This window comes from Gobio gobio (assembly GCF_949357685.1).
Source record: "Gobio gobio genome assembly, chromosome: 15".
Classification (NCBI taxonomy): domain Eukaryota; kingdom Metazoa; phylum Chordata; class Actinopteri; order Cypriniformes; family Gobionidae; genus Gobio; species Gobio gobio.
The window spans coordinates 44,975,034-45,001,063 of NC_137108.1; the positions used below are offsets into that span (position 1 = coordinate 44,975,034).

Below are 26,030 nucleotides of genomic sequence, written 5' to 3' on the forward strand. Positions count from 1 at the left end.
GAGCTTGTGTTTAACACCTTATTAAATCACAATAATCTAATAAAGATTATGCTATAAATATAGTTCATCATAAAAGTTATCATTATATAAATAAACACAACATTGTTCTAGGCTACTGGGTGTGTGATGCATGTGTGTGTGTGTGTGTGTGTGTGTGTGTGTGTGTGTGTGTGTGTGTGTGTTCATTCAGGCATCAGATAACTTGGGACTGTGATGTTGGGCTGATGTTTGGCGCAGAACTGAAATCAGTCAGAACAGAAAGTTCTCCATAGAGGAGACATGAGCATATGGATACTCTCTATATTTGCATAACAGGCAAGGTAAGCACTGTCCATTTTCATATTATTATTCCTGCTTAAAACAACATTTCAGCATTAAATTACAAAACTTAACATATGATCATTAATGTAAAAAAAAAAAAGGCATTTAACATTATTGCATGATGTATTTGTGGATTTGAATTGGTCTTTGTTTAAAATGTATTTTGTTGCATAAGTTCAGATTTATTACACTTGATTTATTAAACATTATTATATTTGTTCAGAAATTTCCGAGGACCATGTTCGGCCGTGTTTGAACTTCTAAAAAGTGTGTATTCAAACAACAAGAAAAGGACACTACCTCTTTGTACGTTTATTGTTTTTGTAATGTCTTTGTAATTCATGCAATAATTATGCACCATAAACACATTTTTAAGAAAGTCTGAAATATGTTTTATTCGATTATCTTTAAGGTTATGAATGAAAGCATGGCCAAAGTGTTTTTTCTGAGCCTGTTGCTTTGGCTGCTTTTACCTGCGGCCAGATGCCAGAACAGAAGACAGTCTGGAGAAACACTGAACAACCTCACCACAAAACAGGACAATGGTAAATGACTTTGGACGTAAAGTGAAAATAAGATATCTTTACGATCTTAATTGTTTCTCCAAGACAGCAATGAGTTACTGTTCTCCTGAGAAAAGATGTGGTGCATGGGTCCAGACTCCAAATGTTAACTTTTCACTCAAAATTGTTATGCTGATCATTTTTCATTCAATTAGAAAACAGGCTAAATAAAATCATTTTCGCTAATGGTCTCAGTTGTTTGGACCCCATCTATAAAGCCTACTGTATTATATTTGATTCACAAATTTCTAAGTTCTCTAAATGATCAGCATGATCAAAACTGCTGAAAAACCTGTTGCACACAATATACTACATGCCTTCTGTCGTCTGATTGATAGTTTATACTTTCTCTTAGCAAGTAAATATAAAAACGTCTCTCTTCAGCTTGTCTTTTTGCTCTGAAATCTTTAATCATTTTTATAAAGTAAACGTAAGAATAACTGTTATATTGTTATAATATTTCAAGATAGTCACTTACTGGACTGAAGCAACTTGGGTTTATTTAAATATCCGTATCATTTTAAAGAAAAATCATGTTAAGTATCAAATATGACTCATCTGGATTTTGAGGAACATCTGTTCATCTCTCAATCGTCATTGTATTGCATTGCAGTATATGTTTTGCCCCATTTGATCATAAAACAAAGTATTGAAATATCATCTTACTACGACATATTATATGCATTTTATGTAATAGTTTGTTTTACTGTTATAAATCTCATTGATTTACATGTAAGCTACCAAGTCACATTACTTTTAGCCATTTGAATAGCCATCTGCACCAAATTTGATCTCTCTCTTTCTCTCTCTGTGTGTGTGTGTACTGTATATTAGTGCTGTCAAACGATTAATCGCGATTAATCACATTCAAAATAAGTAGTTTGTGTTTACATAATATATGTGTGTATTGTGGATAATATTTATATTTGAATACACACACATACATGTATATATTTAAGAAATGTAGTCTATATCATTTATATTATATAATAATTGCCTCATCAACACGGCATCCTCAATAAACCTGTCTCCGGCGTGACGACTCCGATCCTTCGAATATTCCGATCAAATAATTGCCTCACCGACACGGCATCCTCAATAAACCCGTCTCCGGCGTGACGACTCCGATCCTTCGAATATTCCGATCAAATAATTGCCTCACCGATCACGGCATCCTCAATAAACCCGTCTCCGGTGTGATGACTCCGATCCTTCGAATATTCTGATCTAATAATTGCCTCACCGACACGGCATCCTCAATAAACCCGTCTCCCGTGTGATGACTCTGATCCTTCGAATATTCCGATCTAATAATTGCCTCACCGACACGGCATCCTCAATAAACCCGTCTCCGGTGTGATGACTCCGATCCTTCGAATATTCCTATCTTATAATTGCCTCATCGACACGGCATCCTTAATAAACCTGTCTCCGGCGTGACGACTCCGATCCTTCGAATATTCCGATCTAATAATTGCCTCACCGACACGGCATCCTCAATAAACCGGTCTCCGGCGTGACGACTCCGATCCTTCAAATATTCCGATCTAATAATTGCATCACCGACACGGCATCCTCAATAAACCCGTCTCCGGCGTGACGACTCCGATCCTTCAAATATTCCGATCTAATAATTGCATCACCGACACGGCATCCTCAATAAACCCGTCTCCGGCGTGACGACTCTGATCCTTCGAATATTCTGATCTAATAATTGCCTCACCGACACGGCATCCTCAATAAACCCGTCTCCGGCGTGACGACTCCGATCCTTCGAATATTCCGATCTAATAATTGCCTCACCGACACGGCATCCTCAATAAACCCGTCTCCGGCGTGACGACTCCGATCCTTCGAATATTCCGATCTAATAATTGCCTCACCGACACGGCATCCTCAATAAACCTGTCTCCGGCGTGACGACTCCGATCCTTCGAATATTCCGATCTAATAATTGCCTCACCGACACGGCATCCTCAATAAACCCGTCTCCGGCGTGATGTCTCCGATCCTTCGAATATTCCGATCTAATAATTGCCTCACCGACACAGCATCCTCAATAAACCCGTCTCTGGCGTGATGACTCCGATCCTTCGAATTTCCGATCTAATAATTGCCTCACCGACACGGCATCCTCAATAAACCCGTCTCCGGCTTGATGACTCCGATCCTTCGAATATTCTGATCAAATAATTGCCTCACCGACACGGCATCCTCAATAAACCCGTCTCCGGCTTGATGACTCCGATCCTTCGAATATTCCGATCTAATAATTGCCTCACCAACACGGCATCCTCAATAAACCCGTCTCCGGCGTGATGACTCCGATCCTTCAAATTTCCGATCTAATAATTGCCTCACCGACACGGCATCCTCAATAAACCTGTCTCCGGCGTGACGACTCCGATCCTTCGAATATTCCGATCAAATAATTGCCTCACCGACACGGCATCCTCAATAAACCCGTCTCCGGCGTGATGTCTCCGATCCTTCGAATATTCCGATCTAATAATTGCCTCACCGACACAGCATCCTCAATAAACCCGTCTCTGGCGTGATGACTCCGATCCTTCGAATTTCCGATCTAATAATTGCCTCACCGACACGGCATCCTCAATAAACCCGTCTCCGGCTTGATGACTCCGATCCTTCGAATATTCCGATCAAATAATTGCCTCACCGACACGGCATCCTCAATAAACCCGTCTCCGGCTTGATGACTCCGATCCTTCGAATATTCCGATCAAATAATTGCCTCACCGACACGGCATCCTCAATAAACCCGTCTCCGGCGTGATGACTCCGATCCTTCAAATTTCCGATCTAATAATTGCCTCACCGACACGGCATCCTCAATAAACCCGTCTCCGGCTTGATGACTCCGATCCTTCGAATATTCCGATCAAATAATTGCCTCACCGACACGGCATCCTCAATAAACCCGTCTCCGGCTTGATGACTCCGATCCTTCGAATATTCCGATCAAATAATTGCCTCACCGACACGGCATCCTCAATAAACCCGTCTCCGGTGTGATGACTCCGATCCTTCGAATATTCCTATCTTATAATTGCCTCATCGACACGGCATCCTCAATAAACCTGTCTCCGGCGTGACGACTCCGATCCTTCGAATATTCCGATCTAATAATTGCCTCACCGACACGGCATCCTCAATAAACCCGTCTCCGGTGTGATGACTCCGATCCTTCGAATATTCCTATCTTATAATTGCCTCATCGACACGGCATCCTCAATAAACCCGTCTCCGGCGTGACGACTCCGATCCTTCGAATATTCCGATCTAATAATTGCCTCACCGACACGGCATCCTCAATAAACCCGTCTCCGGCGTGACGACTCCGATCCTTCAAATATTCCGATCTAATAATTGCCTCACCGACACGGCATCCTCAATAAACCCGTCTCCGGCATGACGACTCCGATCCTTCGAATATTCCGATCTAATAATTGCCTCACCGACACGGCATCCTCAATAAACCCGTCTCCGGCTTGATGACTCCGATCCTTCGAATATTCCGATCAAATAATTGCCTCACCGACACGGCATCCTCAATAAACCCGTCTCCGGCTTGATGACTCCGATCCTTCGAATATTCCGATCTAATAATTGCCTCACCGACACGGCATCCTCAATAAACCCGTCTCCGGCGTGATGACTCCGATCCTTCGAATATTCCGATCTAATAATTGCCTCACCGACACGGCATCCTCAATAAACCCGTCTCTGGCGTGATGACTCCGATCCTTCGAATTTCCGATCTAATAATTGCCTCACCGGCACGGCATCCTCAATAAACCCGTCTCCGGCTTGATGACTCCGATCCTTCGAATATTCCGATCAAATAATTGCCTCACCGACACGGCATCCTCAATAAACCCGTCTCCGGCTTGATGACTCTGATCCTTCGAATATTCCGATCTAATAATTGCCTCACCGACACGGCATCCTCAATAAACCCGTCTCCGGCGTGATGACTCCGATCCTTCAAATTTCCGATCTAATAATTGCCTCACCGACACGGCATCCTCAATAAACCCGTCTCCGGCTTGATGACTCCGATCCTTCGAATATTCCGATCAAATAATTGCCTCACCGACACGGCATCCTCAATAAACCCGTCTCCGGCTTGATGACTCCGATCCTTCGAATATTCCGATCAAATAATTGCCTCACCGACACGGCATCCTCAATAAACCCGTCTCCGGTGTGATGACTCCGATCCTTCGAATACTCCGATCTAATAATTGCCTCACCGACACGGCATCCTCAATAAACCCGTCTCCGGCTTGATGACTCCGATCCTTCGAATATTCCGATCTAATAATTGCCTCACTGACACGGCATCCTCAATAAACCCGTCTCCGGTGTGATGACTCCGATCCTTCGAATATTCCAAGATTTTTCAAGATTTCAAGATTTCAAGAGTTTTATTTGTCACATACACAGTTATATACACAATATACAACTGGCAGTGAAATGTAAACAGGTCCGCTCCATGGACAGTGCAAATAACAGTTACAAGAAATTAAATAGAAATAGAATAAAGTTAGAATAAAAAGTATTAACATAAGTAGAATTATAAATAAATCAAGTAAAAGATAAAAATAGGAAATAAGATAAAAATAAAAATATAAAAAATATGTGGATGATAAGTGAGATAAACTGTAGACTTAAAAATAAGTGGTTAACATAAAATATATAATATGTATATATAAAGAAGTATAATGTGCAAGGTTTATTACAGGTTGTTACGCAGTAACAATAGGGACGTAAAGTAAAGTGCAGTGCAATTGCAGTATGTGGATGTTAATGTTGAAAGACCGTATGTTTATGCGTGTGCGGGGGTGAAGTGAGTCACGTGACTGAGTTCAGGAGTCTGATGGCCTGGGGGAAGAAACTCCTCCTGAGTCTTTCAGTCTTTGCCATCAGGCTACGGAAGCGCTTACCAGATGGCAGCAGGGTGAAGTGAGAGTTTGCAGGGTGATTAATGTCTCTGATGATTTTAGTAGCTCTACCTCTGCAGCGTTTGGTGAAGATGTCCTGCAGAGACGGGAGAGCTGAGCCTGAGATGCGCTCGGATAAGCGCACCACTCTTTGCAGGGCTTTGCAGTCGTGACTGGTGCTGTTCCCGTACCACGCTGTGATGCACTGAGTCAGGACACTTTCTATCGCCCCTCGATAGAAAGTTTTCAGGATGGCTGGTGAAACCCTGAATTTCCTCAGCTGGCGCAGGTGGTACAGTCTTTGCCTGGCTTTTTTCACCTGTGTCTGGATGTGTGTAGTCCAGGTCAGATCCTCGGAGATGTTCACACCCAGGTATTTGAAGCTGCTCACTCTCTCTACCGGTGTCCCGCTGATCATGAGAGGGGAGTATGACCGATGCTGTCTCTTCCTGAAGTCCACAATCAGTTCTTTGGTCTTGTTAACATTCAGAGAGAGACAGTTGTCCTGGCACCATGATGTCAGTTGCTCCACTTCGTCCAAGTATGCCGTCTCATTGTTGTTGGAGATGAGACCCAGGACAACAGTATCATCAGCAAACTTGATGATCGAGGTGGAGCTGTGTGTGGACAAACAGTCATGGGTGTAGAGAGAGTAGAGCAGGGGACTCAGCACACAGCCCTGTGGAGCTCCAACACTCAGGGTGATGGAGGTGGAGGTGAACTGGCCTACTCTCACCGCCTGGGGTCTGCCAGTGAGGAAATCTTCAATCCAGAGGCAGAGAGAAGAATTCAGGCCTAGATCCAGGAGTTTGTGTGTTAGCTTAATGGGAACTATGGTGTTAAAGGCTGAGCTATAGTCAATAAATAGCAGCCTGACATAGTTCCCACTTTTGCTGTCGATGTGAGTGAGGCAGGAGTGAAGGACGTGAGAAATGGCATCTTCAGTCGATCTATTGGGACGATAGGCAAACTGAAGAGGGTCCAAAGTGTCAGGAATGGAGGAGCAAATGTTGTTTTTAATGAGTCTCTCAAAGACCTTCATGACTAAAGATGTGAGAGCCACTGGACGATAGTCATTTAGGCAAGAGGGTTTACTGATCTTAGGTACAGGGATGATGGAGGATCGTTTGAAGGAGGTGGGGACAACAGATGTAGCAAGGGACTCGTTGAATATGGATGTAAAGAGCCCTGCGAGCTGATCAGCACAGGACCGCAGAACACGACCTGAAATACCATCCGGCCCAGCAGCTTTCCTGACATCCACACGTTTGAGTGCCCTCCGAACCTCGTCCTCCGAGACAGAGATCACGTGACCGTTGCTGCTCTGAGGGACTCTCTCTGACGCGTCACTCGCCGGAGTCGCGCTGCCGCGATTACCATCAAAGCGAGCGTAGAAAGAGTTTAACTCGTTCACCAGTAACGGATCAGCTCTCACCTCTGCAGAGGATTTAGTTCCAAAAGCACAGATGGTTCTCAGTCCCTGCCACATCCGCCGGGAGTCGTTGAGTTGGAAATGAGATTCCACTCGGTCTTTATAGCGGAGTTTTGCGGCTTTAACGGCGCGCCGGAGAGCGTAACATGAAGCTTTGTACTCCCTCATATCCCCCGTTAGGAGACCGGCATTGTAAGCGGTGGTGCGCGAGTTTACTGCAGTGCGAATTGAACTGTTCCGATCTAATAATTGCCTCATCGACACGCCATCCTCAATAAATCCGTCTCCGGCTTGATGACTCCGATCCTTCGAATATTCCGATCTAATAATTGCCTCACCGACACGGCATCCTCAATAAACCCATCTCCGGCGTGATGACTCTGATCCTTCGAATATTCCGATCTAATAATTGCCTCATCGACACGGCATCCTCAATAAACCTGTCTCCGGCTTGATGACTCCGATCCTTCGAATATTCCGATCTAATAATTGCCTCACCGACACGGCATCCTCAATAAACCCGTCTCCGGCTTGATGACTCCGATCCTTCGAATATTCCGATCTAATAATTGCCTCACCGACACGGCATCCTCAATAAATCCGTCTCCGGGGTGATGACTCCGATCCTTCGAATATTCCAATCTAATAATTGCCTCACCGACACGGCATCCTCAATAAATCCGTCTCCGGGGTGATGACTCCGATCCTTCGAATATTCCGATCTAATAATTGCCTCACCGACATGGCATCCTCAATAAATCCGTCTCTGGCGTGATGACTCCGATCCTTCGAATATTCTGATCTAATAATTGCCTCACCGACATGGCATGATGGCCAGAGGAGAAATGGCACCCTGACTGAGCCTGGTTTCTCCCAATTTTTTTTTTCTCCATTATGTCACCTGATGGAGTTTTGGTTCCTTGCCACTGTCGCCTTTGGCTTGGCTTGCTCAGTTGGGGACACTAAATATTCAACTAAATATTCAAATACATTTTCAACTAAATTACTGATCTGCCCACATTGTCATTGTATGATAATTGAACTGAGCTGGATAACATCACCGTTTTCCCCAGAGCGGCTGTACAGCCGAATCAAATTCTGTTACATTATTTTCCTGTTTAACACTGAAACAATCGGCATTGTAAAAAGCGCTATATAAATAAAGGTGTCTAAAAATATAACAAAGTTTTCTTAAATATATACATGCATGTATTAAAATGTATTACAAATATATAAACAAATATCAAATATATACATATATTATGTAAACACAAACTTTTATTTTGGATGTGATTAATTGTGATTAATTGTTTGACGGCACTAATATACAGAACACACAAACACAGCATTACTATTAATATGTATATATACACCGATCAGGCTTAACATTATGACTTATATTGTGTTGGTCCCCCTTTTGCTGCCAAAACAGCCCTGACCCGTGGAGGCGTGTACTCCACTAGACCCCTGAAGGTGTGCTGTGGTATCTGACGCCAAGATGTTAGCAGCAGATCCTGTAAGTGCGAGGTGGGGCCTCCATGGATCAGACTTGTTTGGTCAGCACATCCCACAGATGCTCGATTGGATTGAGATCTAGGGAATTTGGAGGCCAAGTCAACTCCTCAAACTCGTTGTTGTGCTCCTCAAACCATTCCTGTGAACCATTTCTGCTTTGTGGCAGGGCGCATTATCCTGCTGAAGGAGCCACAGCCACCAGGGAATACCGTTTCCATCAAAGGGTGTGCAACAATGCTTAGGTAGGTGGCACAAGTAACATCACATGGATGGCAGGACCCAAGGTTTCCCAGCAGAACATTGCCCAAAGCATCACACTGCCTCCGCCGGCTTGCCTTATTCTCATAGTGCATCCTGGTACCATGTGTTCCCCAGGTAAGCAATGCACATGCTCCCGGCCATCCACGTGATGTAAAAGAAAATGCTATTCATGCCCACTGTTGGCACTTTTTGGCGGTGGACAGGAGTCATCATGGGCACCCTGACTGGTCTGCGGCTATGCAGCCCCATAAGCAACAAACTGTGATGCACTGGATATTCTGTCACCTTTCTATCAGAACCAGCATTAACTACTTGAGCAATTTGAGCTACAGTAGCTCGTCTGTTTGATCGGACCACACGGGCCAGCCTTTGCTCCTCACTTGCATCAATGAGCCTTGGCCGCCCATGACCCTGTCGCCGGTTCACCACTGTTCCTTCCTTGGAGCACTTTTGATAGAGACTGACCACTGCAGACCGGGAAAACCCCACAAGAGCTGCAGTTTTGGAGATGCCCTGACCCAGTCGTCTAGCCATCACAATTTGGCCCTTGTCAAACTCACTCAAATCCTTACGCTTGCCGATTTTTCTGCTTCTAACACATCAACTTTGAGGACAAAATGTTCACTTGCTGCCTAATATATCCCACCCACTAACAGGTGCCGTGATGAAGAGATTATCTGTGTTACTTCACCTGTCATAATGTTATGCCTGATCGGTGTATATTCATATGTCAGGCTTTAATGGATTAATAAGAACATTTCAAATGGGGGTTTCCTAGTGATGCAATTAAATAACCTTTTTCCCCAAGCTCTTTTTTGTCAGTATGAACTACATTTTAATAATCTAAAGAACCTCTGTAACTTCTCTCATTACAGAGGTGGTATGTCCACTAGAGATAGCATTCATCCTGGATAGCTCAGAGAGCGCAAAGGGCATTCTGTTTGATCAAGAGAAAGCATTCGTGCGCTCCTTCAGCAGGCGGGTGGCGCAGATGCAGGTGTCTGACTGGCATCTGAAGACTCGTTTGGCGCTCATCTACTACAGCAGTTCAGTGCATGTCGACCAGCACTTCAAAGACTGGCAGGACCTTGACGTCTTCCTGAGCAGATCGGCAGACGCCATCTACATCGGTCAGGGAACGTATTCGACGTATGCCATAACCAACGCCACTCAGCTCTTCACCAGGGAGACCACGGAGCAGAGTGTTCGGGTGGCCCTGCTCATGACCGACGGCATCGACCATCCGCGCAATCCTGACATCATGACCGCGGTCGCAGAGGCCAAAGGCCACAACATTAAGATCTTCACAATAGGCTTATCAAACCTGGCAAAGAACAACGTGAACCGTGCCAAACTGCGGATCGTAGCCAGCAGCCCAGCCCAGCAGTACTCACACAGCCTCACTGACCCTGAACTGGAAGAACGGCTCCTGCAGCAGCTCGTGAGACATTCAGTTCATCTGTCAGACTCAGCTTTACCAAGATCACACATCATAATATTATACCTATACTGTCATAATATAACACCATATTATAAACGCAAACAAATGATTGATACAAATTTTGAAGTGAAAGATGCATATAGGCCTAGATATAGCACAATTAAAATATACAATCAAGAAAAACAATCAATAGTGAATTGAGAAACTGCAGATATCAGCACTTCTGAATTCCTTGTAATACATTTTAATACATGAACTTTTCAAATATTTTATACCATCTTCAGTACTACTGAGATAAATCAGAATTTAGCATTTTGAATCAAATTAAATCATGATTCCATGGGCACAAAAAAAATCACCTGAATGCAACAATTAAAATATGCTGGGCTAAAAACAACCTAAAAATGGACTAACCCAGCAATTGGGTTGTTTTAACCCAGCGATTGGGTTGTTTTAAGCAAACATTTAACCCAACTGCCGGGTTAAAATGACCCATTCACTGGGTTAAAACAACCCAAATGCTGGGTTAGTCCATTTTCAACCCAATTTGGGTTGTTTTTAACCCAGCATTTTTAGAGTGTATAATATATATATATATATATATATATATATATATATAATAATCAGGCATAACAACACCCTTAGCTGTTCTAAATTCACCGCAAACCACGGCTTCTTGGGGCTTATTGCTTTTATAAAACGGTTAGTCCATAAAAATATTAATTTTAATGAGGTCACAGGTGTATGTTTGCAGAGTAATTACACAGCTCAACCAATCAGAATCAAGGACCGGAACTATCCATTTTAGAAATAGTATTTTACCGTATATTACTAACTACATATTTTTTATTTAAATTTTGTTTTGATCAATTATGAAGACCTAGACCTATGGAGAGGGAAATGTTAAAACAGACAGAAAAATTAAATAAAATAATGAGCTGCCAATACTATGGAGTTAAATAAAAAAAAACAATGCATTCTTGAACACACACTTTTACTAAAGCAAATAATAACACATAAAAAATGTAAATGCTTTTTTTTTTTTTGCGATTTTGCCGAGACAAAAAAAGATTGCAAAATCATTTTCACTAACCGATTTTGCTAACTAGCCTACTACCTCCAGGTAATGCTAACTAGCCTATACTACCTCCAGGGTAGTAATACTAACTAGCTAACTATTATGTGATCTGCACGCTGCCGTCTTTGCTCATGGTCACTCAGTTCTGGGTTCAATGCACTGCAGTGTTCACTGGTCATTTTAAACTGTCAGATAATTCTAACTCTAAATTATGAATAGCCATTTTTGAAGATTATAAAATTCTGATGAACACACACCTGGGTCAATAGCAACCACCCTGAGTACATTAGCAGCCATTATTCTAAATGCGTGGAGTGCAACATGCTAATAACTGCTCTAAACATCTTGGCATACACATAGAAACAAGCCACTCACAATTTTGTGTTTCTGCACAACATGTCACAGAGCTTTAGTTGCACATGGACTCCAACTGAAATGCTACCCATTCATTTAGCTTTGATGCAAGAAAAAGCTCTAGCTTTGTTTTTTACAGCCTATAGAGGAAATGTGGCTATTTTGGGTCAGAAATGGATACTCTAAAAGTTTCTATTTTTGAAGGTTTGAGATCCAAATACAGTAACTAGTGTTTGGTCTGCTGTCCTGAAGCATGGTTCACACATCAGTGAGTGAATCAAATCTGTGTGAGAGGGATTTTCCCAATACACACAAGGAAGGGTCTGCCGCTCATGAAATGTCAAGCACTGTCTGTGGTCACACAATATGGGTCTCTTAGAAATGCACAATAAAGCTTCCCATGTCATGCACAGAATCTGGCAATAAATTGGACTTGTTACTGTCATAGATTTGTATCCTAATTCTTATTTCTCTTTTCATTTCAGGAAATAATCGCAAAGAATGAAGTAAGTACTGAATTAACAAGAAGAGTGGCTCTCAAAATGTTCATACACTTTAGTCATAAAAAGTCTGAATGTCATTGCATTTGAACAAAATAGCCTACAAAAACCAAGTGGCATTAAGCTACAAAACCACACAGGTATCATAATTCTCAATATCACCCCATAATGAAATGATAACTCATTAAATTAATAACTAATAATGAACATTACCCAGATATAGAACACTTATGTAAAGCAATATATGCTACTGTATATAGAAAATCTCAGCTGTGTGATAGTTTATATTGACACAAAAAACGTAAACTGTATTATTATATATGTATCGAACTTTATCGGCATTCATGCAGTAAACTCATAGCACTCACTCAAATATATATACAGTACAACATCATTTTGAGACAAACTTTTTTTTTTTAAATCAGGCTATATATATACTTTATATATATACTTATATATATAACTTCATATAAAGTTGGATATACATGGGGTTGGACGATGAAACTGAAACACCTGGTTTTAGACCACAATCCTTTATTGGTGTAGGACCTCCTTTTGCAGCCAGTTCAGCATAATTTTGTCTTGGGAATGACCGATACAAGTCCTTCACAGCGGCCAGAGGTGGAGGAGGAGATGCTGGTGGAGAAAAACGTTTTCTGACTCACTCCTCCAAAATCCCTAAAAAATATTCAGATCTTGTGACTGTGCAGGCCATGAGAGATGTTCAACTTCACTTTCATGTTCATCTAAGCATTCTGTCATGAGTCTTGCTGTGTGTATTGGTGCATTATCATGTTGATACACGGCACCCCCTTCAGGTCCATTATTTGAACCATCAGGTGCTCATGGTCCTCCAGAATGGTTCGGTAGTACTGGGCAGTGACGTGTCCATCAAGCACAATAGGGAATACCATGATATTGCAGCCCAAACCATCATTAATCCACCGCCATGCTTCTCACGCTGGGCAGCAACAGTCTGGGGGTTGAGCCTCTTTGGGGCTTCTCCACAGCGTAACTCCCACGAATGTGGGAAACACATTAAAGGTGGACTCATCAGAGAACAATACACATTGCCCAAGATTTGACACCAATTAAACTGACATTTAGCATTGGAATGAGTGACCAAAGGTCAACCATGAAAGGTCGACCATGAATATTGACTCTGTGGAGCTCCAGACAAACAGTTTTGGTGGAAACAGGAGAGTCGAGCTGTGCATTTAATTCTACAGTAAGTTGGGCAGCTGTGGTTTATGCTTTTGGGATACAATCCGGGTTAGTATCTGGACATCGCTTTCAGACAGCTTCCTCTTGCGTCGACAGTTAGACCTGTTAGATGTGGTTCATCCTACGATGGTGGTATGCCAACATTACCCTGGATACCAGAGGACTTGCCGTCCTGGTCACAGATGAGTCAGCGAGACGCAATTTTTTCCTCTTTTGAAACTTTAATATATCTCGCATGATGTTGTGTGGATTGCAATAGTTTATGTACAGCTGTGTTATTGCTCTGCTAATTCAATCTTCACACTTGATGGAATGTAAAATCAGAGAAGATTAGCTACTAGGCCGCACATATATAGACGTGAAACCTCCAACACTAGATTGATGTTTCAGTTTCATTGTCCAACCCCTGTATAAGTGTGTCCAACTTTATCCACATACAGACAAACCCATACAAGCAATCAAGCTGCAAATCTCAACTGTTTGATTGCTTGTCATTGCAAAATGCAAACTATATTATTGTCCAGCTTTAATCTGCTTAAAGGGTTAGTTCACCCAAAAATGAAAATTCTGTCATTAATTACTCACCCTCATGTCGTTGGACACCCGTAAGACCTCCGTTCATATTCGGAACACAAATGAAGATATTTTAGTTGAAAGCTGATGGCTGAGAAAGGCTTCACACAGGCCTCCATTGGCATTCAGTACATTGACACTTCCAAGATCCATGAAAGGCACTTAAAACGTCGTTACAAAGTCTATCTCACCACAGTGGCTCTACAATAATCATACAATGCGACGACAATAGTTTTTGTGCGCAAAAAAAAATCAAAATAACACCTTTATCCAACTTGTTCTCGACTTCCGTGTATGCCTCCACGACGCATGCGCGAGAATATGACGCAGATCCGGCGTTCGGACATATGACCCAGAAGCGATTTGTTTACGAGCAGAGGAAGACGCGCGTGTCTAAGCTGTTGGATTCTACATCGATCGATTCTACTTTAGGTCTCGGCGTAGTGCTCAAAATGGAGCTTAAGTGTGTATTTCATCGATTCCCGAACACCGGCGCTACGTCATATTCTCGCGCATGCGTCGTGGAGGCGCACACGGAAGACAAGAACAAGTTGGATAAAGGTGTTATTTAGATTTTTTTTTGCGCACAAAAACTATTGTCGTCGCATTGTATGATTATTGTAGAGCCACTGTGGTGAGATAGACTTTGTAACGACGTTTTAAGTGCCTTTCATGGATCTTGGAAGTGTCAATGTACTGAATGCCAATGGAGGCCTGTGTGAAGCCTTTCTCAGCCATCAGCTTTCAACTAAAATATCTTCATTTGTGTTCCGAATATGAACGGAGGTCTTACGGGTGTCCAACGACATGAGGGTGAGTAATTAATGACAGAATTTTCATTTTTGGGTGAACTAACCCTTTAATGTGGAAGTATTAAAGCTGTAGTCTACGATGTTGAAAATCAGTCGAGAAAGCCTGAATTTTAAAAAAACTCATCCCGCCCCTCCACACGCACACCCCTCCCCTCTGTGCTACCTGATCCCTCCCACCGGGAAACGACCTGAACAACGTCACTCAGTCAAGCAGGAGTAAACATTGGAACAGAGATGTTGATAGCTCAAAGGCACACGTTTGAGTTCACGCCCACGCAAGATTAGCAACACATGCAATGTTCTATCGGCTCGAACAGAAAACCGCTAACGTTAGGCCTATTGAAATAGTCAAGCACTTCAAGAAATATAATTACTTTGACCCGTGATAGGCGATGCTAAACGGCTAACATTCCAATGCCGACCGGCAGCATGATCATGTTGTCATGCTGATAAAAAGCTATTTATGTAATACACCACACCATAAAAGTATAAATAAATGTTTACCTGCTCAACAAATAATCAGCGTCGGTTTTAAGTCCAAAGGTTTCTCTGAAGCTTCCTCCAACGGGCAACGGTGGACCCTATATTGATTCGGCTTTGAGTCCGGCGTTCTTCACATTTATTTTAAATATCTGCTCTTTCCTCAATTGACTTTCTCTTTATTCCAACCTTGACTGTTGGGGCGAGCAGGGGCCGCTTGCCGCTGTATGTTTGTTGGTTTTTCTCCATTGCTGAGTTGACGCTGCCTACTTGCCAGCAAAATTTCATGTCGCAGGAGGGGGCGGGGTGGGGTGCGGTCGGGGGGAAACGCGAGTGGAGCAGGGATTGGATGAGAGCAGTTAACCAATGTAAGCTGTCCGGCCGGACAGCTTACATTGGTCAATTTCTCTGCGGGTGTACACCCAATAGAGTGAATGGATTTTTTTCATTCTTTTTTCTCTTCATATTGTTAGGATTATACTGTAGAACCATAACCAGCATCTAAACGAGATTATTAATAATGAACAATCTTTGAAATCGTAGACCATAGCTTTAAGGTATTATAAACATTACCATCATGATTTGCAACAATACTGTGAAAATGGCTATACAAATATATTTGTCCTGACTTGATCAAGAAGCATATCACACCAATGCTGATTGCAAACTACCTGTTGAATGTATTTCTCTTACCAGTGCCCACGACCACCGGTGTGTTGGTGTGAGAAAGGGGAACAAGGTCTTCCTGGAGCTCCTGTGAGTATTGCTGGGACGGAATAGATGGAGGCATTCCCTCACTCCATGGAGGCATTTATGAGTAAAACTCTGTTTTGTTTAGGGTAAAAAAGGAGATCAAGGTTATGAAGGAGTGTCTGGTCCAAAAGGCTCAAGGGTGAGAGTGAAAATAATTACCATATTTGTTTAAAGGAATTATGATAAGATCTGGAGTTTATTGTTGTTGACGCACTGATCTGACTGATTTTACAGGGGGAATCCGGAGCACCTGGTCCTCCAGGAATCAACGGTCCAGAGGTACATCACATCTTCATATGGTCAGCTTATATATTTTGTTTTACTACTGACTCTCTGACCAACACGGCTCTTGTTCCTGGTTCCTCATCCACAGGGAAGACCTGGGTTCAAAGGTGATAAGGTGAAACATCTGAGTTTTTTTTTTTCCCTTTTGCATGCATTTGAGTTATTGCAATTAATTTGTTAATATATTGTCCTGACTATATACTAAGATTAGTATGCAAATTAAAGCACTCTTTAAAATAAAGGCTATTATTGGCTTTGATGGTTGGAATGTATTCTGATGTCTTGAGTCATGTTTTAGGGGGATCAAGGTAATTGTGGACCACCAGGGCAAATGGGACATAAGGTAAGTCTTTTCTACTGTTCTACGAATTACCAATGCTATCTCACGACCAATTCGTATGAATTTGTATGACCTCACTCGTATGAATTTGTACGATTTGTCTATACTGCAGTGATAGGTTGGTTTAGGGGCGGTGTTTGAGGTTAGGTTATTCGTACGAAATCATACGAATTGACCAACTCGTCAAAATTAATACGTATGATTTAGCAAATATCGTACCAATTCGTTAGCCTGGTCTTACCAGACTCTCGTACATTATATTTGTACAGAGAGTCTGGCCACTCTCCATTGACAAGCGTTAACTTCCTTGAAGGCGGTTACTCTGTTGAAGTTTAAAACTTCGGCCATGGATTTTTACGCGGGTGGTGGGAGACGGATGATTTTATTGACGGCGATCAATAAAATCACTGACTAGCCCATGTAAATGATGAAAATACCTTCTGATCCCACGCGAAACAATTACTGTCCGAATAGGGCTTCAGCCAACTCCTTCACCACTAGCGGAGCGAGCTGGAAAATCAAACTTTTCCCACACCCTGTGGAGAGGGGGGCCAAAACATCATGGCCACCAACAAAACTTAACTTCTGGATATTCGGCAGCGGTGCCACAACAGAATGAATGGCTTCGCTCGCATCTTTATCCGCCGCCATTACTGAACTACAACTCAAACTAGCGCACAACATCAACGTCATCGTTCTGAGCCACTCCCTCTGTTCGCTGATTGGACTGGTAAAAATTTGTTCGGAGAAAACCTAAGAATATGCTGCAGTCCCAGACGGAGTACTGAAGGAAAATGAAAATTAAGCGGAAGTACGTAGAAGGGCGGAGCCAGGCTACCAATTCATATGAGTGAGGTCGTACTAATTCGTACAAATTAGCCACCTCGTAAAATATGTACGAATTGCCGTGAGATCGGGTTGGAATTACTGTTGTTCTGAAATATGCCACATATGATTGATCAAAGTTGTATGTTTCATTTCACAGGGCGCTGAAGGACCTCCAGGGCCGAGGGGCCCCAGAGGAGAGCAGGCACAGTATAAACATCTCTTTACATGACACATTATATGCTACATCAGGTTTCAACTGAATTCATGATGCGTAACATTAACTGTATTTGTATTTTTTTTTTATCACTCGATAATGATAATAATTTAATAACGATTAAATAATAATTATTATTTAATTTAATTCTGTATCTGTGTGTCCTTTATGGCATGCATAATATTTAAACAGTTGAACATTTATTAATCTCATTAGACTTTCACACACACACACACAAAAAAGCTCCAATAACAAAAGAAAAAATACATGCTTAAAAATTCCTACAATTAATAATATGATTGATTAATACATTTATACATGTAACTCATACAGACTTAGATTAATTAGTGAAAAAAGTATAATTCATTATAAGATTATCAATACACTCTAAAAATTTTAACTATGATTTACTCAAAAACATTTTTTTGGTAAAACATTTTTACATAAAAAAAAAAGTAAATTTTAAAGCTGTGAAATCAATGAAGTATACTATATGAATTGAGTATATGTAAGTAAAAAAAGCAAATCCGAATAACTCAAATCTGAAAACATTTAATTGAGTAGATATAATCAAAATTATAAAACAACACAACAGTAATTATGTCAAAAAACTAATTATTTTTTAGATATAATTGAAATATTAGATGAAATTTAACAAAACAAATATAAAAGTAAATATATAATATATAAAAGCTATAAAAGTGAATTTAACTATCAAATATCAAAATGTTGCATTTACTTTTTTACACTGCATTTACCCTTTACTCCAGGAGTACTTTACAATATAATTTATTGTATAATATAATTAATATAATATAATTAATATAATATAATATAATATAATATAATATAATATAATATAATATAATATAATATAATATAATATAATATAATATAATATAATAAATATAATATAATATAATATAATATAATATAATATAATATAATATAATATAATAAAAAAGAAAGCATGCTGTACAGTTGGGCATAATATAAAATAATATAATATAATTAATATAATTAATATAATATAATATAATATAATATAATATAATATAATATAATATAATATAATATAATATAATATAATATAATATAATATAATTAATATAATATAATATAATATAATATAATATAATATAATATAATATAATATAATATAATATAATATAATATAATATAATATAATATAATATAATATAATATAATTAATATAATATAATAAAAAAGAAAGCATGCTGCTGTACAGTTGGGCCTGTAGAATTTATGTGTTAATTTTTCTGAACACAAAACAAATGATAATTGTGTATTTCATTCATACTACTATATATTACTATAAACACAAAAATATAAATAACATTTCTATAGCAGTATTATAATGCTATTTTTGATGCCACTATTTAAAAACATCTGTGAACAAAAGCATTTTTTTTTAAACTTTTAACTTATAAAACGTTACTTGTCAAAGATGCAGAAAAGATGTAAAAGAAGTGTGTAAAATAGCACGATTTAAGGAGTGATTTCAGAAAAAAAATTTATTTAGTGAGATCAAATGTCATATGATTAAAGCAAAACGGTAGTATGCTGTTTTAAAAAGGCTAATCTTTTCATCCAAACACTGCGATTTGTTGTAGTTGTTCTAAAAGTGAGAAAGTGAATATAGATAGATAGAAAACTAAATGCATTAGTCTTATCACATGTTGTCTCATCACATAAACGCAGTGATCATGGCAGGCCGTTTCCCTGCTCTGCACTTATGGAATGTGATCGGCAGATATCTCATAATCCTATGCTAATCTACACATGTAAAGCAGTGAATCCAGCCCTGTAGGATATTATTCTTTTTCCGAGGAGAACTTTGTACAGTAGGATTAGTGAAGAGACTGAATAGTTCAGATTGACTGGGTCAAGTCCTTCAGAACCAACATTAGCACAGTTTAACAGGCATCAATGGATGCCTAAAAGTGCCATTTCAACCTATGGTTTACTATAGGCATATGGTATGGTGATAAAAAATTAATGTATGAGAGTGTTTTAACATAATTCTTCATTATTTCACCAGGGTCTGACAGGGCCTCCAGGGGACCAGGGGCACGAGGGTCAAGCAGGATCCAAAGTATGATCATATCTTCAATTTCTTTGCCAGTGAAATGTCTGTAACTGATATTTGTGCCTTAAATAGAGACAGAAATCTTTCCATGTTTAAATGCAGATTTTGCCTCTCACGTTTGGTCTGGAAGTTTTAACAAAGGGTGCTTTGAAAATCTGAAAAATATATAATTGCACATTCAAACGCAAAAACTCCTAAACTGTTAGACACAAGGGGTGCCTTTATGCTCTGTAAATGTCATTTGGAACACACATGAGAATGCGTTGGGTGATCAGATTGTGTACTGAACCCTTTCACCTCACGCTAATAGTAGGATGCTGTTATGAATATAACGGCAAAAGTTGCAATGACACGCATCCAAGATGACTGAGGTTTATGGCATTTAGCAGCAATATATCGGCTTTATGATGACGTCCAAATAAATTACTGACCTCTGGGTTGTTCCTATAGGGGGATCGAGGGCCGGTTGGTGTGTCTGGCCCGCCGGGAGATATTGGAATCGGATTCCCTGGTCCAAAGGTAAACTTTTCAGAGCTGGTTGTTCTCAATAGGACTTTTCTCAGTTCATATTAGACAAAAAAAAAATTGTTTAAAGCAGTGGAAACATACCAGTTAGATATTTTAAAATACTTTTAAAAACTAAAGGATTAAATTTATCAAAAGGAACAGTAAAGACATTTATAATGTTACAAATGATTTCTATTTCAAGTAAATGCTGTTCTTTTGAATTTTCTATTCTTTAAAGAATCCTGAAAATAAATGCATTACAGTTTCCACAAAAATATGAAGCAGCAGCACAACTGTTTTCAACATTGATAATAATAAATGTTTATTGAGCAGCAAATCATCATATTAGAATGATTTCTGAAGGATCATGTGACACTGAAGACTTTAGTAATGATGCTAAAAATTCAGCTTTGATCACAGGAATAAATTACATTTCAAAATATATTCACATTGAAAACGGTTATTATTATTGGGGTTCTTACTTATGTTTCATTCAAGTATCAACTCCCATTTTAGACTTTAAAGGGATAGTTCACACCCAAAAATGAAAATTCTGTCATCATTTACTCACCCTCAAGTAGTTCCAAACCTGTATGAGTTTCTTTGTTCTGCTGAACACAAAATAAGATATTTTGAAGAATGTTTGTAACCAAGCAGATAGAGCAACCATTGACTACTATACACTCTTAAAAATAAAGGTTCTTTGGTGGGGTGTAGGCTATGGTTCCATGAAGAACCTTTAATATCCAAAGAACCTCTCCATTGCACAAAGGTTATTTGTAGTGAAGAAAGGTTCTTTAGACTATAAAATGGTTAGAAAAAAATGGTTCTTTAAAGAACCTTTCACAAAACGGAACCGAAAATGGTTCTTCTATGGCATCGCCGTGAAAACCCCTTTTTGGTTCTTCCTGGAACCTTTATTTTTAAGAGTGTAGTAGGGGAAAAAATATTATGGTAGTCAATGGTTGCTCTATCTGCTTTGTTACAAACATTCTTCAAAATATCTTATTTTGTGTTCAGCAGAACAAAGAAACTCATACAGGTTTGATGACAGAAAAATGATGACAGAATTTTCATTTTTGGGTGAACTATCCCTTTAAGGGCCCTATCTTGCAACCGGCACAATGCGAAGCCAGGCGTGACGCAAATGTTTTTTTGCTAGTTTCAGCCGGATGCAGTTATCATTTTCAAGTCCAGCGCCACGTTGTTTAAATAGCAAATGCATTTGCGTCCATCTATTCGCCCATGGGCGTGCAGGTCTGAAAACAAGGTGTGTTCAGGTGCATTGTTGGTGTGTTACCGTTTAAGGCAACTGAAATCAACTGCGGCATTGAACAACAAAAACCTGGTCTAAAGTCTATAACGCAGTATTTTTTGTGTTATTTAAAGGGCACGTTAGTGATGTCCTATTGGTGGGTGCACAACGCGCGTACACTCTGCTTATTACACACACATTTATTTTTTACAATATTAAAAATAAAAGGATTCCTCTTTGGAGAAGCATTCGGTTTTCCCACTCACAAATTCCGCCATGTAGCGAATCCACCATGGTGCAAGACTATGAGACTCTGATTGGTTTATTGCACGTTACGCCCAAAACACACCAATTACTCATTAAGAACCCTTTTAGACCAGGCGCCGGGCATACCGACCATTTTTCCCGTCGTTAAACTAACAAAAGTGGATTCGGACACGCCCTAAGTGCACTTTAGACCATGCACTCTGATCTTTAAAATAGGGCCCTAAGTTTCTTATAAAAATTAGAGGAGAAAGAAAAATAGAAACAAATGAGAATATTATTGAAATATAGTACGATTTAGGGCCAGATTTACTAACAGCTTGCTCCAGCACAAACCCTCTTTTGGCGTTAAAAAACTACTGTCAGGATTTACTCAAGACTAGTGATAAATGAGCGCTGAAAAGCTGTGGACAGGATTATTTTTGCAGCTGACCTTATTGCATATGCATTTGTAGGAGTTTCAATTTCAGATGCAAAAATGGGAGGAGAGTATTTAAATGAATCATGCAAGGTGATTTACTAAAGTTTGCGCTTGTCAATTTACTGGTGTTTGCGCCATTATTTACCACCCAAAAAAAGCACGTCTTAAACCGGACGCTAATTTGCGCTGCTCTTATAGCTTGCATTGGTAATTATGGAAATGATCTGGCTGCGTCTGTGTTCTTTAATTTCAATAACTTTCCACTCCCATCTGTGCTTTTATGTGATCATGCTCTCGCGCTAATTTGCCTTGTTTAGTAAATCTGGCGCTTAAACTTTAATGAGAAATGTTTGAGTTTAATTTAAGGTCTTCGATTTAAATTCGAGTGAAGACTTCAGTATCTTGGCACAGGTTTGTAACTGTACAGGAGACACATGTGAGATGGTGTCATTGTCTCCAGAGAAAAATGAAAGCCTCCATTTGCTTTTAAATGAATCTCATTGCTTCCTTAAGAGAAATGACTGTGATATTTAAAAGAGATCTCATTTGTGGTTTTAGTTTTCTATTGCTATTGGATGCTTGAAGGCTTTAATCAATAGCCAATTACAATGAGGTACTTTCTTGTTCCAGAGGTTTTAGTATATCCATGTCCATCACTAAGTGCCTACATGCAGTGTATTTTATCTAATCACAAAGTTAATTGAGGTGTGATTGTTTCAGGGTGACAAAGGAAACCCAGGAAGACCAGGTCCTCTAGGTCAAGTTGGCGTAGGTCAGCCAGGTCTACCTGTAAGTATAAACAGTCTCTTTGTATGAAATCAAACATCTATAGATTATAATGTGACAATGATACATGCATCAATGAAGGGTCCTCCAGGTTTACCAGGATCACAGGGGAACCCAGGAGCTTCAGGCGAGGGACTTCCTGGCCCAAAGGTGAGCAGATACAGTTCCTGCTTCTTTTTTATGTCATTCCCTTTTCGATATAAGCTCTGACATTTTCTGAAAGAAATGTACTCACCCTCACATTGTTCCAAACCCGTAAGTCATTCTTTTTTCTGTGAAAACAAATGGAGATGTTTAGCAGGATGTCTTGTCCTACTTTTTTTGATACAGTGAAAGTGAATAAAAATAATTATGTCAATAGAATAGGTTTTCACAAGATGCCATAGAAGAACCATTTTGGGTTCCTCAAAGAACCTTTCAGTGAACAGTTCCTAAAAGAACCATTTTTTCTTAGCGTGAAGAACATTTTAAAGAACTTTTTTTTCCACTCTAAAGAACCTTTGGGTAAAAGCAAAGATTCCATGGATGTTAAAGGTTCTTCATAGAGACATTGAAATATCACTTTTTAATCTGTTTGTGTTTTAGGGTGACCGTGGCTATGTTGGCCCTACTGGTGGACGTGGACCCCCAGGTTATGGAGTCAAAGGTGAAAAGGTACGTTGCAGTTGTGTGAGATTTTCATTGACCATATAAATGGCCATTTTGCATCAAAGTTAGCCCCTGTATCCATCCTCTTAGGGCAACTTGGGACCTCCTGGACCATCTGGACCATTAGGAACGCCTGGCATGGGAATTCAAGGAGAGAAAGTATTTTGTTTTGTTATTTTTCTGGGTTAGCTTTTTTATTTATACCAATACTTCTGTACTAGTGGTGGTAGGTAAGGCAAACGTCATGTTCGTAATATATTCTTATAGTGTTAGTGATTTAAACAAATCCCTAACCCTAAGTAATAAACACTGTTTGTGTTATTTTCATATACAATATGATATGCAATTACTTTTCTAAACAATTGGAAACATTCAATTGTCGCCTCCATCTTAATATCAAAAGGGGAATCAGGGACCAGCTGGTCCTCCTGGTCAAAGAGGGAATCCTGGGATAGGACTCATGGGTACAAAGGTAACTACATTGTCTTATATAAGATTTTTGGAAAGAAATTGATACTTTTATTCAGCAAGGATGAATTAAAGTGATCAAAAGTGAGAGTAAAGACATTTAAGTTGTTACAAAAAAAATCTACTTCAAATAAATGCTGCTCTTTTAATTTTTCAAAGAATCCTGAAAAAAAAATGTATCATGGTTTCTACAAAAATATGAAGCAGCACAACTGTTTTCAACATTGATTATAAGAAATGTTTCTTGAGCAGCAAATCATATTAGAATGATTTCTGAAGGATCATGTAACACTGTAGACTGTTGATACTGAAAATTGAGCATTGAATCACAGGAATAATTTATATTTTAAAATGTATTCAAATAGAAAACAGCTTTTTGAAATTGTAATAATATTTCACAATATTACTGTTTTTACTGTATTTTCGATTAAATAAATTAAATCTCGGTGAACAAGAGGCTTCTTTCAGGAAGAAAAAAAATTATTCCAAACTTTTGAACGATATATAATTTTGTTTTGTTTGCTCTCAGGGAGAACAAGGCTTCTCTGGAGATCCTGGAGCCACTGGAGAAAGAGGAATTGGTGAACCAGGACACAAAGTAGGTTGTCCTTTCAACAAAACTGATGTGAAATTACCTGAAAGGACAGAAAAAGTATAAAATAATGAAATCGGAGTTGTGTTTATGTTGATGCCGTAGGGTGAACCTGGATTACAAGGTTCACCAGGTGAACCAGGTGTGCCAGGAGAAGATGGAGCCGTGGGATCAAAGGTGCTCTTAATAGCATGTTAGTGATTGATAGCTTTAACATTCAGTAGGCATATCTTATTGAAATCTCTTGATTTTAGGGTGATTTAGGCCTACCAGGGCCCAAAGGAGCAGACGGACCTCCTGGAAGAGGCCTACCAGGAGAGAAGGTGTCACACCTGCTAAAATGATTATATTAAAAAATATATAATTTTATGTATTAAATAGGTTGTATCTTCCTTCAATAGGGGGATCGGGGGGAGAGGGGCTCCAGAGGCCAACCAGGACCAATGGGACCAGTTGGGCCAATAGGGGGAAAGGTGAAAACAACTATGTCAAAAAGCCCTGTGTCTCTCTGCCACTGCCGCTAACAGTGTCTTTCATTTAAAATAGGGAAAACCAGGGAACGTTGGACTTCCAGGTGTTCCTGGGCCTTCAGGAAGAGGCGTACCAGGAGCTAAGGTACGTTAAAGAAATGTCTGGGTTCAACACAAGCTTTATCAATAAAATAAAGGGTCACAGTAAGACACAATGGACGGTGAATCTTGTTGATCCTGGGACAACATTCTAATCAACCAATTAGATTTGACTGATAGGTTTACAGTTAGTGTCAAGTAGGCTTACAACAAGGGTTAGAGGCTTCTACATCATTTTTATTACCCTCTGATTTTAGGGATAAGTTATGGGTAAAGGTAGGGATAGGGTTAGGAGTCAGGCTATGTTTTTGGACAGGAATGTTGATCCAGGAACATGCCTTACTTGGCAAAATCACGGTGACCTGGAAGGTCACATGGTCAGGCAGTAAACATTAAAACCTCTAAAAAATTGTTCCACCCCCATTAAGATTGACTTAAAGGGTTAGTTCACCCAAAAATGAAAATTCTG

At 39.8% G+C, this 26,030-nt stretch overlaps 1 protein-coding gene across 2 annotated transcripts in view; it reads left to right on the plus strand.

Moving 5' to 3' along the window:
- Positions 1-195: 195 nt before the first annotated feature.
- Positions 196-26,030, plus strand: part of col28a1b (collagen, type XXVIII, alpha 1b) — a 38,942-nt gene continuing 13,107 nt past the window's right edge. For both annotated transcript variants that reach the window (XM_079837232.1, XM_079837233.1), the window contains exons 1-23: positions 196-320; positions 545-627; positions 734-866; positions 9,935-10,500; positions 12,418-12,438; positions 16,218-16,277; positions 16,360-16,413; positions 16,509-16,553; positions 16,648-16,674; positions 16,858-16,902; positions 17,885-17,929; positions 20,004-20,057; positions 20,502-20,570; positions 23,219-23,287; positions 23,366-23,434; positions 23,870-23,938; positions 24,023-24,091; positions 24,336-24,404; positions 24,930-24,998; positions 25,098-25,169; positions 25,247-25,315; positions 25,394-25,465; positions 25,539-25,607. In XM_079837232.1, the coding sequence (XP_079693358.1) occupies positions 737-866; positions 9,935-10,500; positions 12,418-12,438; positions 16,218-16,277; positions 16,360-16,413; positions 16,509-16,553; positions 16,648-16,674; positions 16,858-16,902; positions 17,885-17,929; positions 20,004-20,057; positions 20,502-20,570; positions 23,219-23,287; positions 23,366-23,434; positions 23,870-23,938; positions 24,023-24,091; positions 24,336-24,404; positions 24,930-24,998; positions 25,098-25,169; positions 25,247-25,315; positions 25,394-25,465; positions 25,539-25,607 (1,812 nt within the window). In that variant the 5' untranslated portion in view covers positions 196-320; positions 545-627; positions 734-736. The remainder of the gene's footprint in view (positions 321-544; positions 628-733; positions 867-9,934; positions 10,501-12,417; positions 12,439-16,217; positions 16,278-16,359; positions 16,414-16,508; positions 16,554-16,647; positions 16,675-16,857; positions 16,903-17,884; positions 17,930-20,003; positions 20,058-20,501; positions 20,571-23,218; positions 23,288-23,365; positions 23,435-23,869; positions 23,939-24,022; positions 24,092-24,335; positions 24,405-24,929; positions 24,999-25,097; positions 25,170-25,246; positions 25,316-25,393; positions 25,466-25,538; positions 25,608-26,030) is intronic.